Below are 20,653 nucleotides of genomic sequence, written 5' to 3'. Positions count from 1 at the left end.
GGGATGAATGCATGAGAAGACGGGCCCGAACAAAGTTACAAAACATCTCAGCTGGTGAAAACGTTTGCATATATTTATATAAACTGTGTATATAGTTGTCTGGCTGAAATTCAGTTTTCTTTAAGGCGGATGATCTAATATTCCCTACCCATAAGCACCCCCTCTGCTCACCACAAAGCTCTCCATACAGGACACCAGCTGACGCAGACAGGGCTCCAGGCAGCTTTGGTTGCGTTTAACCTTCTGCAGAGATGTATCCTTCAGGATCTAGAAGACAGAAGGTTAGACTGTCCATATAAAAGTCCATGGAAAAGACTTTTCAGACTGAACGTACAGGGAATACAGAACATATCACACCAACGAACATAGCCAATCCCCGCAGCTTGAAGTCCTTGTCATCTATCCACAGGAGCAGAGCAGAATATTATTTTAAAGTGGACTTTCCACTAAATTTACAACTCCGGCTCGATTCTTTCCTCCCCCTCTCTCTCTCTTACATAATCACTTATATATTTTTTTTCTCCTTTTGTAAGAACCTTTTTTTTATAATTCATCATTCAACTTCCTTGCTCCTCGCCTAAGTGAAGGTGATGTAGACATTCTTCCCCTCTACCCCTTAGGCTACATGTCATGGATGCCAGCAGGCTGCAGGTGCAACATTTTTATCAGATCTACCAACACCATGCCAAAATGTAATGTCAAAGACATGGTATCAGGTCTCGTGCGTGCTCAGAGAGAGAGCTGACCCCATGACTTTCAAATTACATTGCAATAGTGTCAGGAGATCTTGCAAGAGTTTAGCACCTACAACCTTATGCATCACAGGAGCCTGGAGATGGGGATCTCCAAATGCTATGGCAACATATACACTGAGTGGCCAGATTATTATGACCACCTGACGTTTGTAGGCAAATTAGCTATAATTTGGCGCTGAAGTTGCTAGAGGGCCAGACCATTATAAATAGGGAAGCAGGTTGGTTACCACGACAGTAGAAGTGATTCTGAAGATAAGGGGAAACAACGCGATTTAACAGCCTTTGAGCGTGGGATGATTGTTGGCACTCAGAGCCATGGAGCGAGTATCAGCAAAACAGCAGAATTCGTTAAATGTTCAAGAGCAGCTGTTGTTAAAGTGTTTAAAGACTGGACTGTCAGCCGAAAATCTGGGTCTGAACGTGCGAATTGTGGCCGTCAGCAACTAGTCAATGTTAGGGCAGAACGGAGAGTGGCAAGACTGATACAAGACAACAGAAGGGCAACAGTGCCGTGTCAGATTCCTCGCATCACCTTTCATCATCTCGTGGAGTCACGAGGCGGCCCAACGAAGTCATCTCGTGGAGTCATCTCGTGGCCCAATAAAGTACTAATGGGGTGGTCATAATAATGTGGCCACTCAGTGTATAGCATCTTTGGCATGACATGCTGCCATAGTGTCAGAAGATCTTGCGAGAATTCAGCACCTATGGCATGAAATGCATCTCAGGGGGCTGAGTGTATACAGCTACCGACCATATGGCAACACGCAATATCAAAGACATGGTGGCAGATCTCCATCTACGTGAGATTTGGCATGGCATCACCAGGGGGTTCGCTGCAACAATCAGGAAGAGAAAGTTGGCTCCTGAAGAAGAACAAAATAAAATAGGAAGCACTAGATGGGGAAGAGTGGAAGAGCAGGAAGGGAAAAAAGGACAATGTAGGATTTACTGGATAAAAGAGCATTAAAGGTAACAGGCATAAGGGCAATAGAATTCATGGGGGAAGGTTCGCATTAAGATTAAATCTACTTTGTATCAGAAAGAGTTAGAACTAATGTGTAATAGCAGTTGGACAGGCCCGTAAGTGAATACATAGGCCTGTGGCTGTTTTGCAGTGCTGAATGGTTCCTCTGTTGACCTTCACATCACTACTATCCTGTAATAAAGAGTCAGAGGGAGGAAACACTCAACGCTGCAGGGGACACGTGTGATCGACACTCCCAGAAATGTCGGTCTCAAAAGACACTTCACCCAGGAAATTGGTGTTCAGCAACATGGACAGCAGGAGAGCAAAGTATGTTTATGCTTTTTGAAAGTGTGCTATCTTTGTATAAGTGACAGTCACTTAAAAAAATTCCCCATATCTGTTTTCTTACTTTCAGCAGCTTCACTTTCATGGCGGATGTGATGGTGGTGGGAGGGACAAACTGGAAGGAAGGAGCAGCATTGTTGGGATACTGAACCGGGAACTTGACCATCATCCGCACCCGGTGATTGCTGCAGCGAACGGAGACAGTACAGGATCGATGCATGGCATCCATCTGCGGAAACGACACGGTAATGAGAAACATGATCACGGTGATGAAATATTGGCCTACTCCTGAACAATATGTCATAAGGATTGCGGGACTTATTTTTAGATGCCAATTATCTGTGCATATTTTTATTATTATTATTATACAGGATTTATATAGCGCCAACAGTTTGCACAGCGCTTTAGAATATAGGGAAGACATTACAATTACAATACAATTCAAGACAAGATGGTAAGGATAGGTGGACATACTAAGCAGTTTTTGGGGTAAAACAGTAAAGTATGTAATGCCTAAGGGCAAATGTAAGAAAATATTTACTGCAGTATAAACGTCACCCAGGCTGTGGCTCCCCATCTACCCACCTCTGCCTGACTGTAGCATGCAGCTCAGATCAGGGCCAGGCCAAGGCAGACCAGTCTGTGTTATTCCAAGACAATGATCACCAGGTTGTGGCTCCCTATCTCCCAACCTCTGCTTGCCTGTACCATGCAGTTCAGATCAGGGTCAGGCCAAGGCAGACCAGTCTGTGTTATTCCAAGACAATGATCACCAGGTTGTGGCTCCCTATCTCCCAACCTCTGCTTGCCTGTACCATGCAGCTCAGATCAGGGTAAGGCCAAGGCAGACCAGTCTTGTGTTATTCCAAGACAATGATCACCAGGTTGTGGCTCCCTATCTCCCAACCTCTGCTTGCCTGTACCATGCAGTCTTGTCCATCCCCCACCCATGACTGGACAGAGAAAGGAGAAGCAGCAAACTGATGAACTCATCACTCTGTTCTATCCTCCTATTAACATGTTTTATGTACTACAGAAAAACTGACTTGGTCCTATGCTGCTTTTCCCTCCCCCAGTCTGAACTCTGCTGTACAGGGATTGCAAGAGGCTGATTTCAAGTCAGATTCATTTACTTACACTTCTTGCTTTAATGAAGCATTAATGAATGCTGAGCTGTATTAATTTGTGCCTTTTATATCTGCATATAGATTAGCTTTAAAGGAGAACTACGAGGTGAGTGATTTCCATTCATCGTCATAGAGCCGACTTGTGGCAAAGAAGCTGATCTGGATCGTGAGCAGAAACATGCCGCCTATCTGCTCACTTCCCGATCATCTCCCTGCAGAGAGCGGTGACTGTCAGTCACCATTCTCCGGAGGGATTCCCCCCCTCCCCTCTCCAATCCTCCAGCGTTGAGTGGAGGCATGAACGAGGGAGGTGGCGGGCACAGCTGGCTCTGCCTCTAGATAGGCAGAGCCCACTGTCACACGCAGCTGGGTGGATCTCGACAGTATTGTCGGGATCCGTCCCGGCTGCGCCGCTCTCGGTATATTGTGGGCTATACTGAGCTTTGGGTCACGGGAGGAGGTTAGTATATGTCCTCCTGTTACCCTAAAGTGAACTATGGGGGAAAACACTTACCCGTAGTTCTCTTTTAAGTGCCAAATAAGAAAATATGCATGAAGATAAGACTAGAGGAAGCATGCAAAATGCAAATTGTGAATGAAGAACTCCAGGGACATGGTACAGAGGACTCCACTCACCTCGATGTTGACGTTGCGGATATGTACATTGATCAGGGAAAATTCCTGCTGAAGGGTCTGGGGGAGGCTGGACTGCTCGATATCACCCACCGTTACTGGCACAGACGGCGAATCTTCGGGAAAAGCTACTGAACACACAAAATACATAAACTTTCCATAAAAAGTGATTTCTCCTTAAACTAATTTATTAGCTTACAGAATTCCTTTAAATATACCCCGGTACTAAACATTTATATAAATACATGCCCCCATGCTGTGTCTCCCTGCCACATCACTACCTGAACTTCTGGTTGGGAAGCAACACATGAGCTGAAGCCCTGAAGTTGGGACTACATGTCTCACAAGCACCTGCGCATGCACTGTACTGCAATCTCAAGTTTTGATTGTTTTTTTTTTCTGTCAATAAACTTGCCCATCTTTTTCAAGTTCTGTGCTAAAACCGAATGACGATATTAGCCGTCAATCAAAATCAGGTAGAAGGAGGAGACGTTCTCTAACGCCACATGCTCTGTGCTCTCTGTGCGTGTCTGTGCGCAGAGATGCTTCATGTTCATCTGTAGTCCTTGGGAGTTGCGTGCACGTTGCAGTGGCTACAAAGGAGCTCAGTAGAGATCCCACAAATGAATGTAGGCACCATGCCAGGAGATGTACACCTATCAACACGCATACCCATGGGTGAGAATCTGCGCCTAAGCCTGGGAATAACTCACATACCTTCTTCTTCTGAGGGGACAGAGATCTGTTCCTGAGGCTGCATGGACTTTTGTTCCTGCATTAACGACATTCCGTCCATCAGCTCATCCACTAGTTCCATGATCTCATCATTAGCGCACAGCTACAAGGGACAAATGGAGTTTATGAACCTGAAACTCATCTGCTGACTCTGAAGGACAAAAAAAAAGTAGAGGCTCCATTCCATTCTCTACACTCTACTGACAATATATTGGTATTCTCAATTCTAGTATGACAAAAAAAAAAGTGCAATGTTGTGATAAAAGTAAAAACGGTCACTCCTCACACCCGGCTGATATAATGCAGCTTTCAGTCATTAAAGAAGAACTATGAGGTGAGCAATTTCCACTCCTCCTTATAGTTGGAGCTGACGTGTGACAATTAAACTGTCACAGGTCGGCTCTATAGATCGGGAAGTAAGCAAACACATACCGGCGCTCGCTCACTTCCCGATCATCTCCCTGCAGTGATTCCCCCCCATCCTCTCCGATCCTCCTGTGCTAACTGAAGGAACGGACAGGGGAGGGGGCAGGCACAGCTGGCTCTGCCTCTAGATAGGCAGAGCCCACTGTCAATCAGCCAGCTGGGTGGATCAACAGTATTGTCGGGATCCGTCCCAGCTGTGGCGCACTCGGTATATAGCGGGCAATAGCTCGCTATATACTGAGCTTTGGGTCACGGAGGAAGTTAGTATATGTCCTACCGTGACGCTAAAGAGAACTATAAGATAAAAAGGTTACCCCATAGTTCTCTTTTAAAAGTGTATGGTCTGGAAGCATAGAGAATAGATGACAATGCTCAGAGGAATAGGATGGCTACAATGTCTTGCATATTATACAAAAGGCATTTCTAAGAACCCAGTTAGATGCTCACACTCGTTGCTCATCCATGCAGTACAACTGTAAGCCAAGGGCATGCATATCTATTACCATTATTTTTATTACAGGTATTTATATAGTGCTGACAATTTACGCAGTGCTTTACAGATTGCACATTTACACCAGTCCCTGCCCTCTCTGAGATGTATGTATGTGAGATAGGGACCAGTCCCAGGTCCCTATCTCACATACATACGGGGCCAATTTAGACGGGAGCCTATTAACCTTCCAGCATATACAGAAATACCAAGGAAAATCTGAACTGGCAGCACAGCTGAAGATCCCAGAACAAGTCTAAGTGACAGCAGGACCAGGACCAAAGGTGAATGCTGTACTGTTGTAGTTGTACTTTGGAAATGTGCTGCAAGGCCACTTATTTCTTTATTAAAAAAAACTAAAAAAAAAACCACTACCGACAGACATGTAAAAATTAAGACCGCTGGCTGCGCTTAGTTGATCTCACCCGCTGAAGCTGGGCATCCACCCTCCACAAGCGCAGTGTCTGGTCCCGAGACCAGGTCACCAGCTGATAGTCTTTCTGTCCTGAAAGAAAGAAGAGGAGGGAAAACTGACTTTACTGCACATGGTAAAGCTGCAGAAATAACATACATGCTAGGTTATGCCAAAGTACGCAAATGTATTTATCACAGTATTGCTGGTGTTTCCTTGATAAGAAGGAAAGCGTATCATAGAAAATTTTAGTTAAAGTCCATCTAAACGTTCTATTTCCTCTTGGGAGTGATAGACAGGCATGTACAAAGCAAGTTGGCATGTTAAATCTCCTAAAAAGATCTGAACGTTACCTAGCTGGGAAGCCAAATTTCTCCTGTGCCCAGACAGACAGTGCTGGAGGGGGTGGGAAAAACTGGGCAGGGCTTTTACATCATTTCCCTAAACCCCCAGCAGCTAGAGCAATGTGCTGTCAATCCAAACATCTGTGGGCGGAGCTAGGTAGGGCTAGTCACTGGTAGGGCTACGGTGCCGAAATATAGCCAGCCAGAGCAGCAGCAAGTGTGACAACATTGCAGTTATTTCATCAGAAGGAAGAGTGTTGTCACCCTATCAAAGGAAGTGCCTGTCTAATGGTTCTACTGGCAAGATCAACAGGTATTTTTAAATATTGCAGGAGGTACTTCGAAAACCAGGAAGGCTCATTCTTACTGGTATGCGCAAGCTACATTAAAAATGTGATATTATGGCCTGACCATAGTTCTAATTTAGGAGAGGGGATAAAGAGGTTACAAAAGGAGGTGTAGCCTAAAGTTCAGGTTAATGGGTCAGTGGGTGTAGGGGACAGCAATGAACTGTGAAGACCAACCTTCTTTCTGCTTTCTCCAGTGGAACTCAAGGACCACATCGTCATGCCCCACAAAGATGTGGACTGGAGAGTGGAGGTCATAGACGTTCCAGAGTAGAAGACTGTTCTCTCTCCGCAGCTGGGGGACCATAACTGTCACAAGACCATTGCTGAAGGGCTAAGACCAAAGTTATATTCAGCAGGAGACAAAATTGCATATGTCAGCACTATGCTAAAATTAATGATACCCAAAACGGAAATGGTCCTCATTGACTTTCCTGCTCTAAATACTTGTTCCTGATCTGTGACTGAAAGTATTTCAGTAGAACTTCAGGTATAAAAATCTTTTTATCTAAATATATTTCTCAATAGCCACTATGGATATAAATCCACTTTGTGTGAGCCAAATGCCTTTGCAAACAGTTAATACAATATAAAATAACAGTGACATCATCACTGTTCTGTATATAGCCTGTGCAGAGAGCAGAACTGTGGAGGGGCCCGGCAGGCTCCACCCACTACAGGCTGCCTACAGAAAACTACAGGAGAGGGCGGAGACAAGACCAGTCAACCTTCAAAAGGAGAAAGTGCAGCAGTGAGCGGTCTTTATTACAGGAAGCTTCAAGTCTCACACTGGATTAATGCACTGGAAAAAATACACAAAGCTCACCAAGATGTAACTAAGAATTCACATGCCTTTTGTATTTAGAGAATATTCGCTTAACCTGGAGATCAACTTTAAAGCCAGGAGGCCACAAAAACAGAAAAACAAAGTTAATTAACTTGTATAAGAATCAGGGCTGGTAATGAATTTTTGTGTTTGATTAATCGAAAAAAAATTTAATCGATTAATTATAACGCACATACAGATCCAACTACATTGGCCTATACACATACAGCACAGCAATGAAGTAATAAAATGAACTAGGATCACACTAATCCAGCACGTTATTAATCTCACGTGCCCCACTCAATATGGCCGCCGCTTTAGTGGGGCAACTCAGAATAACAACGTGCTGGATTAGTGTGATTCTAGTTCATTTTATTACTTCACTGCTGTGCTGTATGTGTATAGGCCAATGCCTTGGCTGGTGCTCGTGCAGAAAGTTTCTTGGGCAAACTCACTGGCCCAAATGGCTCCGTCGGCTAACGAAGGGGGGAGGAGTCAGGTGACGTCACAGACATCAACGTCACCGGATTCCTCCCCCCCTTCCTTCGTTAGCTGTCACGGACATCGACATCACTGGACTCCTCCCCCCTTCCCTTCGTTAGCCGACGGAGCCACTTGGGGAAGGAGTCCGGTGACGTCGATGTCCGTGACGTCACCGGATCGCCGACGGGACTCGCGGAAGCCGGCGTAGAGGTGAGTGTTTTCATTAGCGATCAAAAAAATTTGAATCGATCAAAAAGTTTAACCATTAATTGAGAAATTAATCTTTAATTTCCACAGCCCTAAAAGGAATGTATTTTAGCTTCCCTGTGGTGATCTCTGTACAGCAGAATAGAATTCTTTTAACTTAGAGCTTGCAGTAATTTCCAACCAGGCATAAAGCAACCAATCAGCTTATAGCTTCATTGTACCCCTCTGTGAGGTGGTAAGCAGGGAATAGTGCAGCAGCAGTGCTATGACAAAGGCAGTTGGGGAGTATTACTATATTGCTTCTGCAAACCCCCAAAAATATATTTTATCAGGTTGAAGTTTTATTGAAATCAAAGAAAAACTATAAATTTTGAGAGCAAGTAGCTGAGGCCTATTAGAGTGAAATACCATCCACCTCGTGAAACATGGGTGCTAATCTTACCGTGTAGCGAGCCTTCCACACAGGCACTTGACAGGCCAGGACGCTGAAACATTTCCGTGGCTGCCGCCAATCCCAGAACTGCAAGAAAAATAAAAACACAACGTCTGCACCAAAGTGTCTGAGAAAAGAAATGACAGTGAGTGGGATGTATTAAAACTGGAGCAGACAGAATCCGAAGCAGATGAGCTTCCATCTTTCATTTTCAAAGCTTCACTGAATAAACTGGAGAGACAAAACTGATTGGTTACTATAAGTAGGGCCGGATTTCCCACAAGGCCAACCGAGGCCCAGCCTTGGGGCAGCAGGGAGTATATTATGGGCAGGGCCGGATTTCCCACAAGGCCAACCGAGGCCCGGCCTTGGGGCAGCAGGGAGTAGAGAGGCAGCAGGGGTGTGGAAGTCCTATCTCTTGATGCCAGGTACATGCAGTCCCGGCCGCCGGGCGGGTAGTTGTTTTCTACATTTAGCCCTGCTTTTGGCAAGCGGGGCTAAATGTACAGTGGGGAAGCCACCGCTTGATTTGTACAAGTGATCTCGGCGATGTCACTGAGATCACTTGTATGCAGCCTGCATACAGGGGGCCGCATTGAGGAACCTGGCATTGGGGCAGCAGAGAGAGTAAATCCGGTCCTGACTATGGGCAGCTGCCCTAGATTGTGTTTTCTACAGTTTTGATAAATTCTCCTTGTGTGTCCTATAAGCACCTAATCATAACCAAACTTGCATTGGAAAGGGAATGCAAGAAAATGATATAGATGGATTGGGAAGAGGTATCACAAGGAGCAGATGAGAACTGAACCCGTCTTCTTCTCAGACGGTCTACTTCCCTCTGCTCTCCTCCCTCTACAGTCCATTCATCATTGTGTTCTCAGCTTTACTCACAGTATGCACCTGCCTCTAGTGACACCTCTACCAACCCACGTGTATCCTTTTCCTGCATCCCTTTCGGAGAGTTCATAGGTCAAGAGTGCTGTTTATTGAGCAGTGAATAAAAAATATGACACCCTCCCGGGCAGATTACCTTGACGGAGTTGTCTTGGCTGGAGGTGGCCAGGATGTGCTCATTATCAGGATGCCAGTCCAGTCCATGGATTTTATATAAGTGGGCCGCAATGTACTCTACAGCAGTGCTTGGTCTCTGCAACAAGAAAACGACAGAGGTTTAAGAAAGATGAATTCTTACCAAGAAGACGTTTTGAAAGGCTCGCCAAACAAAATTTATAGGGGTGGAGAGGGAGAGAATGAAAGGTAAAAGTGCGACTGGGGAGGGCAAAATAAATGGACTTCTTCCTTTGCCTTGCACAGGTTTGCTGTAAGCAAATTATTCTCAATCTGTATCATAAAAGAATGTGATTGCCCTTAGCACTTCAACAGTAAAACCTAACAACATGCCGATATCAACTTCTGAAACCAACGGCAACACTTACCCTGCGATCCCAGATCCTCACATCGCCATCGTGACTTGTGGCGAGGCAGTTCCCATTCTTTTTGTTCCACTTCACTTGGGAGGCTCCAGCTGTATAAGACAAACAAACCTTTGCTCTTTTCACCCCACCATTAAACGTTCAGCATTCAGATATCAAAACGTGAAGCTTTTTAAAGTGAAGATTTAAAGGAGAACTATGGGGTTAAGGCTTTTCCCCATAGTTCTCCTTAGGGTAACGGTAGGACACAAACTAGCGTCCTCCCGTCACCCTAGGCTCACGGTATACTGAGACGCCACAGCTGAAGCGGATCTCGACAATTATGCCGGGATCTGCCCAGCTGCGTGAGTGACAGCTAGCTCTGCCTATCTAGAGGCAGAGCCAGCTGTACCCGCCCCCTCCCCCGTCCGTTCTGCCAGTCAGCGCTGGCGGCTCGGAGCGAGGAGGGGGGGAATCCAGGCCCTCCCCGGTCACGGCAGAGAGCCGTGACAGGATCGAGAGGTGAGCGAACGCTGGTATGTGTTCGCTCACCTCCCGATCTACTGAGCCGACCTGTGACAGTCTCATTGTCACAGGTCGGCTAGAACTATGAGGTGAGTGAAAAGCACTCACCTCATAGTTCTCCTTTAAAAGAGCCAAAACACAACTTATTCTATTGTCAATCCATACATTGCTTAGATTTTCAAAAGAACTTTCTTTCGACTTTCTATTAGTTGATGGGGTCAAATCAACAATTCATTTAGTCGATAGCGACGCGAAAACTCGAAGCAGGATGGAAAATTTTTCTTGAACGAACAAGATTCTAACAGTGAACGTTGTTTTCGTTGCCATTATCGGGTGGTAATGAAAGACCTTTCTTTGGTATGAGCTATACAGTCAGAGACAGCATTGCATTAGAGCTCACAACGCAGATATACAACTAGGAGGCTGTAGGTACCCAGGCGCACTCACATATCAGGAAGTGCGCTAATATTCTTTTAGAGGAATTCAAGACAAATGGTAACATTTCTAAGCAGGTTATTCAAAAAGCTGGAAAAAAAAAAACAGAAAACAAACATGGTGCACGCCAACCCCACGGAGCTAGCGGTGACATCACTGTTTCCCATTGGCCAGCAACTGCCAGAGTCTTCTAGCAGGTCCCGGGCAATAAATAAGAACTGTCATTTGCGTGGAGATCGGTCGGCTTCAGCCAACCTGTCTCCACACTTCGTCTGTCACTACAGCTCAGTTGAGCCGCTCGGCTGCTGTTTGAGCGATAGTGAATAGCCCGTACAGCAGCCCTTCGGTTCGACTGAACCGAAAGGCTCAGGCAGCCGAAGTGACCTGAAGGATCAGCCGAAGCTACTGCTGGATCCTTTGGCTTATTAGTGAATAACCCTCTAAAAGTTCCTTATAACATAGGAAATCTTAATTCAGGTTCACTTTAAATCCAGTTTAAAAAAAAAAAAAAGGCTTTCAAAACAGGGAGTCTGAAGTGCATTTTAGGAAGAACGGCTTCTTGTCTTCTGGTATCTCTCAGGTCCGGCAGAAGTGTAAACAGATCAGAAAAGGTGAAGACATAACCCATGGGAGATCACAGCCATAATGCCCCAACGTGCTACAAAACCAATGCACTGTAACACTCACCCACTGCAGACAAGGACACTGTTGGTTTCCTCGTATCCCTGAGAAGAGAACAGAATGCAATCAATAGGAATGGATGAGAGTTTGGCTCATTAATTACTGAATACATGAAAAGGCATGGCAGACAGAGTTTGAAAATATAAACCACAACTTATGTTTCTCCAAGTAACTGAGGTAACAAAAACTAAGGTCATTTTACAATGCAACCTTCGTACGTGTTGTATTACTCATATGTAGCAGATCGCCTTTAAAGCTGAAGTTTAAACTGCTATATTTTGCCTCCCCTGGTGTGTCTTTCCCCCATGCTAATAAATTAAATAAAACCCTTCCCTTTTCATAACATACTTTATTTATATCATCACCGGGTCTCTGTGCCTCCATGCAATGCAGGCAGCTCATGGAAGGTGGGAGTGAGCGGCAGGGTGCTGTACATAGCTTCCTGAAAGCATCACAGCACTTTACCCCACTTTGCCTCCTCTCAAGAGCTCTCAGTTGTGATGCAAGCAGTGAGCTTGCTGTTGGAAAGAGATATGCAACAATCAAAATGAACTGATGGTGAATGCCAGCATGGAGGAGCGGACATTCCCAGGCAGAACGCATTTGCAAGGAATCGCCCAATGTAATGCCCACGTGATGCTGAGCCTCAATGACTGAAAGGACTAAAATCCAATGAATGAAAGGGATGGGGCCAGGGACAGTCAGATCGGAGAGGAAAGTGCTAGATGCTGTTGGATGTCCTCTAGCCAGGAAATGAGGAAGGTTCTCTCTGACCTGCTGCAGCTTCTAATGCACATGGCGATAATCTCGCAGTCTGCAGGGAAATCAGAGGAAGCCATTTCAGTCCAGGAGAGGAGCCGGTACAACTGTGCAAGACTGAAGGGAAGGCCGGAGTTCAGCTTTAGTGTCTGTGGTGTGAACTTACTTGATGTCCCAGATGTAAATGTAAGTATCGATGGAACTGGTGACCAGAACTTCCGGCTCAAATACTGACCAGTCCAAGTCGCTGCAGGAAGAAGACAAAAACTGCATTTAAAGGGACAATTAAAACACAAATGCTGTAAAGGAGAAGAAGAGAAAGACACTGTGGTTGTTTCTTCTAATGATCAGCGTATTTTGGTTGAGCTACATTTAAAGCGAGCCTGTGCAGCTTAAACATTATACTTATTGTTCAGTCATCAGCAGGCTCTCCATTGGTCACAGAGGTCTCCACGATTACATACTACATGAAAACGGTAGATGCCATCTTTACATCAAAAAGATTCCACAAACCTGATAACACGAGTGTGCCCCTGCAGGGATGTGGCAATGTCCCCGGTCCCATCCTTCCACTGGTACAGATCCACCCGCTGGTTACTCTAGAGAAGAGAATGAACATACAGTGAACGATGATGAGCATGAACGATGATGAGCAGATACCTAATGGCGATGAAGTCAACATCCAGCAATAGCTAAAGGCATAATGTGAAATTGTCACACGTCGGCTCAATAGATGGGGAAGTGAGCAAACACATACCGTCTCTCGCAGTCACGGTGCCCTGCAGGTATTCCCCCGTCCCCACTCCGATCCTCCAGCGCTGACTGGAGGAACGGATGGGGGAGGGGGCGGGTACAGCTGGCTCTGCCTCTAGATAGGCAGAACCAGCTGTCACTCATGCAGCTGGGTGGATCTTGACAGTAATGTTGGGATCCGTCCTGGCTGCGGCGGTCTCAGTATAACGCGAGCTGTGGCCCGCTATATATTATTATTTACTGAGCTTTGGGTCACGGGAGGTTAGTATATGTCCTCCTGTGACCCTTAAAGGAGAACTATGAGATGAGTGATTTCCACTCACCTCATAGTTCTAGCCGACCTGTGACAATGAGACTGTCACAGGTCGGCTCAGTAGATCAGGAGGTGAGCGAACACATACCAGGTTCGCTCACCTCTCGATCCTGTCACGGCTCTCTGCCGTGACAGGGGGAGGGCTGGATTCCCCTCTCCCCGCTCCGACCTGCCAGCTCTGACTGGCGGAACGGACGGGGAGGGGGCGGGTACAGCTGGCTCTGCCTCTAGATAGGCAGAGCCAGCTGTCACTCACGCAGCTGGGCGGATCCCGTCATCTACGTCGGGATCCGCTCCGGCTGAGGGGTCTCAGTATACTTAGGGTAGCGGGAGGACGCTAGTTTGTGTCCTCCCGTTACCCTAAAGAGAACTTTGGGGAAAAACACCTACCCCATAGTTCTCTTTTAAGGAGGAGTCCTGCATGATTCCAGTGTTGCACTTTACTGTGATTATTATCATGCTAGAATAAACTGGACTTTTATTTGAAGAATAATCATGTTCTGGCCACATATTCTACCCTCAGAAGCAGGCACAACTCACAGAAGCAGCAAAGAAGTGACCGTAGCTGTCATGGGGGTTCCACTGCACCGTGCCGATGTCCCACTTGCTCTGTCGGGAGATTTTGCGGTGGCCTTCTGTGGGCGTGTCCAAATTCACAATGTAAAGAAATCGGCGACTGTAATGGAAGAGACAAGTATACAGATTAGGGGCAACATCTTCTAAGCAAAATAATCAAATGCGGTCATGTATTTACTCAACTAAAACACCACAGGACAGATTCAGACAATAGGATCTATTGTATGAGAGGAAGGGGAAGGTCACATCACAGACTGCCATCTCATCAAGCCAAATGGGTACATGCCAGATGAAATCCTCCACTAACAAATTAAAGGGAATGTATAAAACTTAGTAGGGCTGCAACAAGAAAAATAATCGGTAGCTGCAGCCCTAAAACTCAGGGCGCGCGATGACAATGCCTGACCGCTGGGCAGGTGGGCGAAGTTCTGGGAGCTGGGAAGGTGTTTTTTTCCCCACATTTAGCCCTGCATTGGCTAAATGCAAGCAGGGTTAAATGTAGAGCAGGGGAGCTGACGGTCGTTTTATACAAGTGATCCAGGACCACGGCAAGTAACTTCAGGATGGAGAGCAGAGAGCAGAACGGAGAACGTCTATTCTACGATCTGCTCTGTGTGATCAGCAAGGAAGGAGCGACGTACTCACAGCGCTTCTTGTCTCAGCTGTCACAAGCCGGGCTGCACAGGAGATCGAGTACAATGCTATGCTCCATCTTCTGTATTGTAGGGCGGGCTCCATAAAGAGAACCTGTCACCTCCGAACGCTATCACATAGGGGCTTGTTAACCCCTGTGTGTGAGCAATAAAGTTAAGTGGGGAAAAAAAAAGTAAAAAATTAATAATAAAACCAACCCGCCCCCCGCCATATGCATGAACAGTCAAGCAGGGGAGGAAAGCGCTAGATGATCCTGGACATCCTCCAGCCAGGAAGTAAGAGGGACTATCTGACTTGCTGCAGCTTCTAATGCACATTGTAAGAAGCTCGCAGTGTGCAGTGATATCAGAGGAAGCCATTGCAGTCCTGGAGATGAGCCGGTACAAGGGGAGGCCGGAGTTCAGCCTTAACACACCACCACACAGGTCTGTAAGAGAGAAGCAGACCCCGTCTATCCATCGCCGTATTGGGGACTCGTCAGCTTGTTAACTGCTCAGCGCTGGGTTGTGATCCAAGAGAAGGTGCCGACACAGCATTGGGCAACTCATCCTACTCTGCATTAAACTTATTACAGACGCTCAGATTTTCTCTGGCTGTCACGGCCATGTAAAGAAATGCTGATGAAAAGGTTCCGAAACACCAAGGCTCTGGATTTGCTCTGGAAGCCTTGCTGACCCCCAAAAAAACTGTATTTATTGGTTACTGTCCAAGGCTTGAAATACACAAACAATACAAAAAATTCAAAATATTAACAATCAGTTACAAAGCCATCCACACCTCTGCCCCCGGCTATATCTCAAACCTGGTCTCAAAGTATCACCCTAACCGTCGGCTCCGATCTTCCCAAGACCTCCTGCTTTCCAGCTCCTTGTCAACTCCTCCCATACTCGTCTCCAGGACTTCTCTAGAGTCTCTCCCATCCTCTGGAATTCTTTACCCCAACCTGTCCGTCTGTCGCCCACCTTGACTGCCTTTAGGCATTCCCTAAAGACTCATCTCTTCAGGGAAGCCTATCCCACCGCAACCTAACCACTGAACCATCACGCTCTCAAACAATCATCCCCACACAGCTCCCTCCTCATGTATCACTTCCCCCTCCCTTTTAGATTGTAAGCCCTCAGGGCAGGGCCCTCCTTACCATCTCGTCTTGAATTGTATTGTGATTGTAATGTCTTCCTTATATTGTAAAGTGCTGCACAAACTGTTGGCGCTATATAAATCCCGTATAATAATAATAATAATAATAATACAACGGATTCAGGACATGCTTGGAATAACTAGGCAGTATAATGGTTAAAGCTGAAGTTTAATCTGCTCAGATTTTGGCCTTCTCTGGTTCCTCCTTCTCCTCGAGGGTGAATTTCAGTCTGGAGGAGTGAACGTTCCCAGGCAGATTATATTTATAAAAATACAAAATGCCTTGATGGGTGGGTGTCAGTCTGGAGAAGTGAGGGTTCCTAGAAAGACTTTCTTCCATTGCAAACCAACCTAAGTAACACCCACATCCAATGCTGAGCCTTCATGATTGGATGAACTAAAATCCAATAACTGAGGCGGGCCAGGGACAGTCAGGCTGGGGAGGAAAGCGCTAGATGATGCTGGACATCCACCAGCCAGGAAATGGGGCGGGCTCTATCTGACTTGCTGCAGCTTCTAATGCACGTTGTGAGGAGCTCGCAGTGTGCAGTGAAATCAGAGTTCAGTCCAGGAGAGGAGCCGCTGTGCAAGATTGAAGGGGAAGCCGGAGTTCAGATTCAAATTAATTACATCCATTTAATTTCCTTTTTCTCAGACGCTGTAATCTTGGGTCGCGGCAGTTTGGGACTCGGCCTAGTAACAAGGAACAGAGCGCAGCCTTAAAAAGGAGAAGTATGGGGTCAGGGCTTTTCCCCATAGTTCTCCTATGGGTAACGGGAGGACACCAACTAGCGTCCTCCCGTCACCCTAAGCTCAGTATACCGCGAGCTACAACTCACGGTATACCGAGACACCGCAGGCGGGACGGATCCCGACAAATCTGTCTGGACCCACGCAGCTGCATGAGTGACAGCTGGCTCTGCCTATCTGGAGGCAGAGCCAGCTGTACCCGCCCCCTCCCCCGTCCAGTCAGCGCTGGAGGATCGGACAGGGGAGGGGGGAATCCAGCCTCTCCCCTGTCACGGCTCTCTGCAGGGATAGATGGAGAAGTGAGCGAGCGCCGGTATGTGTTCGTTCGTTCACTTCCCGATCTACGGAGCCGACCTGTGACAGTTTAATAGTCACAGGTCGGCTCAAATTATGAGGCTGAGTGAAAATCACTCGCCTCATAGTTCTCCTTTAACAGCACAGAAAATCTTTAAAGACAGAATGCCTTGACTTGAGCAATCGGTGACAGCTCACATTAATTAGGGAATGCAAATAGACCCAGAATAGGATCCCGGGCTGCCAACTACACATGCCTGCCAAGCTGCTTCCGAAAAGCACAGTCTAGAGCAGAGCTTCTCAATCTTTCTTCAGTCGTGGAACCCTTTAAAAGTATGCAAAATCTTGTGGCACCCCGGTCCAAATGTAAAAAGGTAGACGTAAACAAATGACATGTAGTCCCTGCAAAATCCATAATTCCAGGTACGGGGTCTTGTATGGAATTTAAAGTGGAACCCCCTCCAAAAACACATAAAAAACAGGGATCCCCACATTAGCGCTCCACCCTTTCCATTAGGACCCCCCCCCCCGTTATATCAGAGTCCCTTCCTTTCACATCAGAGTCCCCCCTTTACATCACAAGCTCCCTTTCTCATCAAGAGCCCTCTTTCACAACAGGAGCCCCACTGTACATGAAAATTCCACCTTTAACATCAGAGCCCCTCTTTGCATTAGGAGCCCTCTTCACATCAGAGTCCTCCTTTACATTACAAGCCCCCATCACATCAGAGTCCTCCTTTACATTACAAGCCCCCTTCACATCAGAGTCCTCCTTTACATTACAAGACCCCTTCACATCAGAGTCCTCCTTTTGCGTTTTGCATGCGTTTTTGATGCGTTCCAGAGCAGGTAAAATAGGGCTTGCCGCAGTTTTTTCACCTGCTCTGGATCTGCACACTGCGATGTGAACTGGAGCTCAAAATACCATAGGAATACATTGGACGCAGTTTTGATACGGTCTGCACCTGCTCTGCTCTGGATCTGCTCCGCGCTTGGTGTGAACAAGGCCTAATTCTACTTCAATCCAGCTTCCTGAGAAAATAGGAAACAAGAGAAATAGGGAACAGCCGGCAAAGCATTTTATTGGGTACAAAGAGAGATGCCACTGACCTGGACAGCACGGCAAGTTGCCCCTGGCAGTTCACAGACATTGCTGTTGCCTAAAATGAAAGAGATTGAAAATAACAACAAGTATTAGGTTAGTGTGACTGTAGGATAAATGAGCATTAAATGTCACCCTAACTTGGAGAACGGATCCAAGGAACAGCTGAATACAATCCAGTTCATCGGCTCAAAAATAGAAGGGGACACCGCCTCATTCTAGGGTGCCTCATTCTAGGGTGCCTCATTCTAGGGTGCCCCATTCTAGGGTGCCCCATTCTAGGGTGCCTCATTCTAGGGTGCCCCATTCTAGGGTGCCTCATTCTAGGGTGCCCCATTCTAGGGTGCCTCATTCTAGGGTGCCCCATTCTAGGGTGCCCCATTCTAGGGTGCCTATTTCTAGGGTGCCTATTTCTAGGGTGCCTCATTCTAGGGTGCCTATTTCTAGGGTGCCTATTTCTAGGGTGCCTATTTCTAGGGTGCCTCATTCTAGGGTGCCTATTTCTAGGGTGCCTCATTCTTGTTCTAGGGAATGCAGTCTCATTCTACCGTGTTTCTTATTCTAGGGCAGTGGTTCTCAACCTGTGGGTCGCAACCCACAGTTGAGGGGGGTCCCCATGTGCCTTGTGCTGCTCTAGGTAAGAGGCTCCTCAGCCTCCTCCTAGCATGGCAGTGTCAGTTCTCCTAGATGGCACTGCAGCATCAGCAACCGGAGAGGATCAGAGAGAGGGGAGCAGGCAGGAGTCAGGGGAGGTAAGTGCTTGGGCACCACAGAGCCCACACTGGGCACCACAGAGCCCGCACTGGGCACCACAGAGAGTCCCACTAGCCACCTGAGAGCCCACATAGGCTCCCGAGAGCCCACACAGATACTAGTATTGGTGCATCCCTAAATTTTACGGTTGGGGGGGTCACCACAACTTGGCAAATGTTACCAAGGGGTCCCAGCCCTAGAAAGGTTGAGAACCACTGTTCTAGGGCCTCTCTAGTCGCTCTCTGCTCGTGGGGGATGCTGCCTCATTCTAAAGTTTCTTTCTGGATCTAGGGGACCTTCTTGGTTCTTATGGACACTGATGCATTCCAGGGTACCTCTCTGCTTCTGGGGGGGGGCATGTTTCATTCTAAGTAGTCTCCCTAGATCTGGAGTACGCTTTTGGTTTTTAGGGATGAATTATAGGGTACCGCTCCGCTTCTGGGGGAAACTCATTTTAGGAGTCCTCTACCCGATTTTGGGTACCCCCTCTCTTTTTAAAGTTTCTTCCTGGATCCTGGAGGACACTTCTGGCTCTAGGGGACACCATCTCATTCTGTGGCACCTCTCTGTTTCTATGGAACCCTGTTGCATTCTATGGTGTGTCTCTTTTTCGTGGAAACACTGTCTCATTGTATCATGTCTTTCTGTTTTGGGGAACATTGTCTCATTCTAAGGTTTCACTTGTGATTCTGGGATACCTTTTTGATTCTGAAGTATGCTTATTAAGGGTAACCTCTCTGTTTGTGGGAGACATTGGCAGATTGTGGGGTGCTTCTCTAATGCTCTGGTTTAGATCTAAGGATCCCCGTCTCATTCTGGATCCTCATTCCTGGCTTTGTGAGCCCTCTTTGGTTCTGAGGGACAAAGTCTAATTCTGGGCCCCCTGCTCTTCTGAATGTTCTGTTGTAGATCTAAGGATCCCTGTCTGATTCTGGGCTCCCGCCCCTCTCAATGCTATGGTGTAGATTTAAGGATCACTTTCTGAATTTGGGCCCCTGCTCCTGGCTCTGTGAGCCCTCTTTGGGACAAGGTCTAGTGCTGGGCCCCTGTCTGATCTAAATGACCCTTTGTAGAGATCTAAATCTGTCCGATTCTATCACCCCCGCTCCTGGAATTGGGGCCTCTCCCAGTCCAAGGGACCTTCCCCTGGTTTCACAGCCTCTGTTTTAAAGGAGCACTATGAGGTGAGTGCTTTTCACTCACCTCATAGTTCTAGCCGACCTGTGACAATGAGACTGTCACAGGTCGGCTCAGTAGATCGGGAGGTGAGAGAACACATACCGGCGTTCGCTCACCTCTCGATCCTGTCATGGCTCTCTGCCGTGACAGGGGAGTGGCTGGATTCCCCCCTCCCCGATCCGCCAGCGCTGACTGGCAGAACAGACGGGGTGGGTACAGCTTGCTCTGCCTCTAAATAGTCAGATCCAGCTGTCAGTCACGCAGCTCACGCTTCAGCTGCGGGGTCTCAGTATACCGTAAGCTACAGCTCGCGTTATACTGAGCCTAGGGTGACGGGAGGACGCTAGTTTATGTCCTCCCGTTACCCTAAGGAGAACTATGGGGGAAAAGCCTTAACCCCATAGTTCTCCTTTAATACATACCAGCCCTTCGATCCTGTGACCCCTGTCTGGTATTACAACACTTCTCTTGAGACTTTAAAGTGCACCTGCACTCTCCTACCCCTTAGAGCCAAGGAAGGTGCCAGCCTCTATTTGGGTTGCAGTTGCCATGGTGCTGCACATGTGATCAGCTATGACACCAGTCATTCAAGGTCTTGAAAGTTTGGTTGAGAGCTAAAATAAGGGCAATGGCAACCTGGACAGTTGTCATGCTTCAAAAGTAACTGACTGTTTTAGGAGACATTTAATTGGTGGGTAAAGTTCCTCTATTATTCCTGGCTCCCTCTCTGGCCCTTATCCTTCCCTGGTCCTGAGACATTCAACAAGTGCCTATCTGGCATTAGAACTCTCCTTTAG

General features: G+C 47.0%; 1 protein-coding gene across 1 annotated transcript in view; it reads right to left on the bottom strand.

The window, feature by feature from the left end:
* Positions 1-20,653, bottom strand: part of WDR59 (WD repeat domain 59) — a 54,257-nt gene that overhangs the window by 33,041 nt on the left and 563 nt on the right. Inside the window, exons 2-15 of the mRNA XM_018552980.1 lie at positions 17,933-17,982; positions 13,952-14,087; positions 12,859-12,944; positions 12,512-12,592; positions 11,593-11,630; positions 9,970-10,058; positions 9,564-9,680; positions 8,543-8,620; positions 6,762-6,918; positions 5,907-5,986; positions 4,548-4,668; positions 3,834-3,958; positions 2,135-2,299; positions 172-267 (exon numbers count right to left, since the gene is read on the bottom strand). Coding sequence (XP_018408482.1) covers positions 172-267; positions 2,135-2,299; positions 3,834-3,958; positions 4,548-4,668; positions 5,907-5,986; positions 6,762-6,918; positions 8,543-8,620; positions 9,564-9,680; positions 9,970-10,058; positions 11,593-11,630; positions 12,512-12,592; positions 12,859-12,944; positions 13,952-14,087; positions 17,933-17,982 — 1,419 coding nt within the window. The remainder of the gene's footprint in view (positions 1-171; positions 268-2,134; positions 2,300-3,833; positions 3,959-4,547; positions 4,669-5,906; positions 5,987-6,761; positions 6,919-8,542; positions 8,621-9,563; positions 9,681-9,969; positions 10,059-11,592; positions 11,631-12,511; positions 12,593-12,858; positions 12,945-13,951; positions 14,088-17,932; positions 17,983-20,653) is intronic.

The sequence above is a fragment of the Nanorana parkeri genome, unplaced genomic scaffold, assembly GCF_000935625.1.
Source record: "Nanorana parkeri isolate BGI_ZX_2015 unplaced genomic scaffold, ASM93562v1 scaffold6, whole genome shotgun sequence".
NCBI classification, from domain to species: domain Eukaryota; kingdom Metazoa; phylum Chordata; class Amphibia; order Anura; family Dicroglossidae; genus Nanorana; species Nanorana parkeri.
The sequence above is the reverse complement of the archived record's forward strand: the minus strand, read 5'-3'. Positions and strand labels throughout refer to the sequence as shown.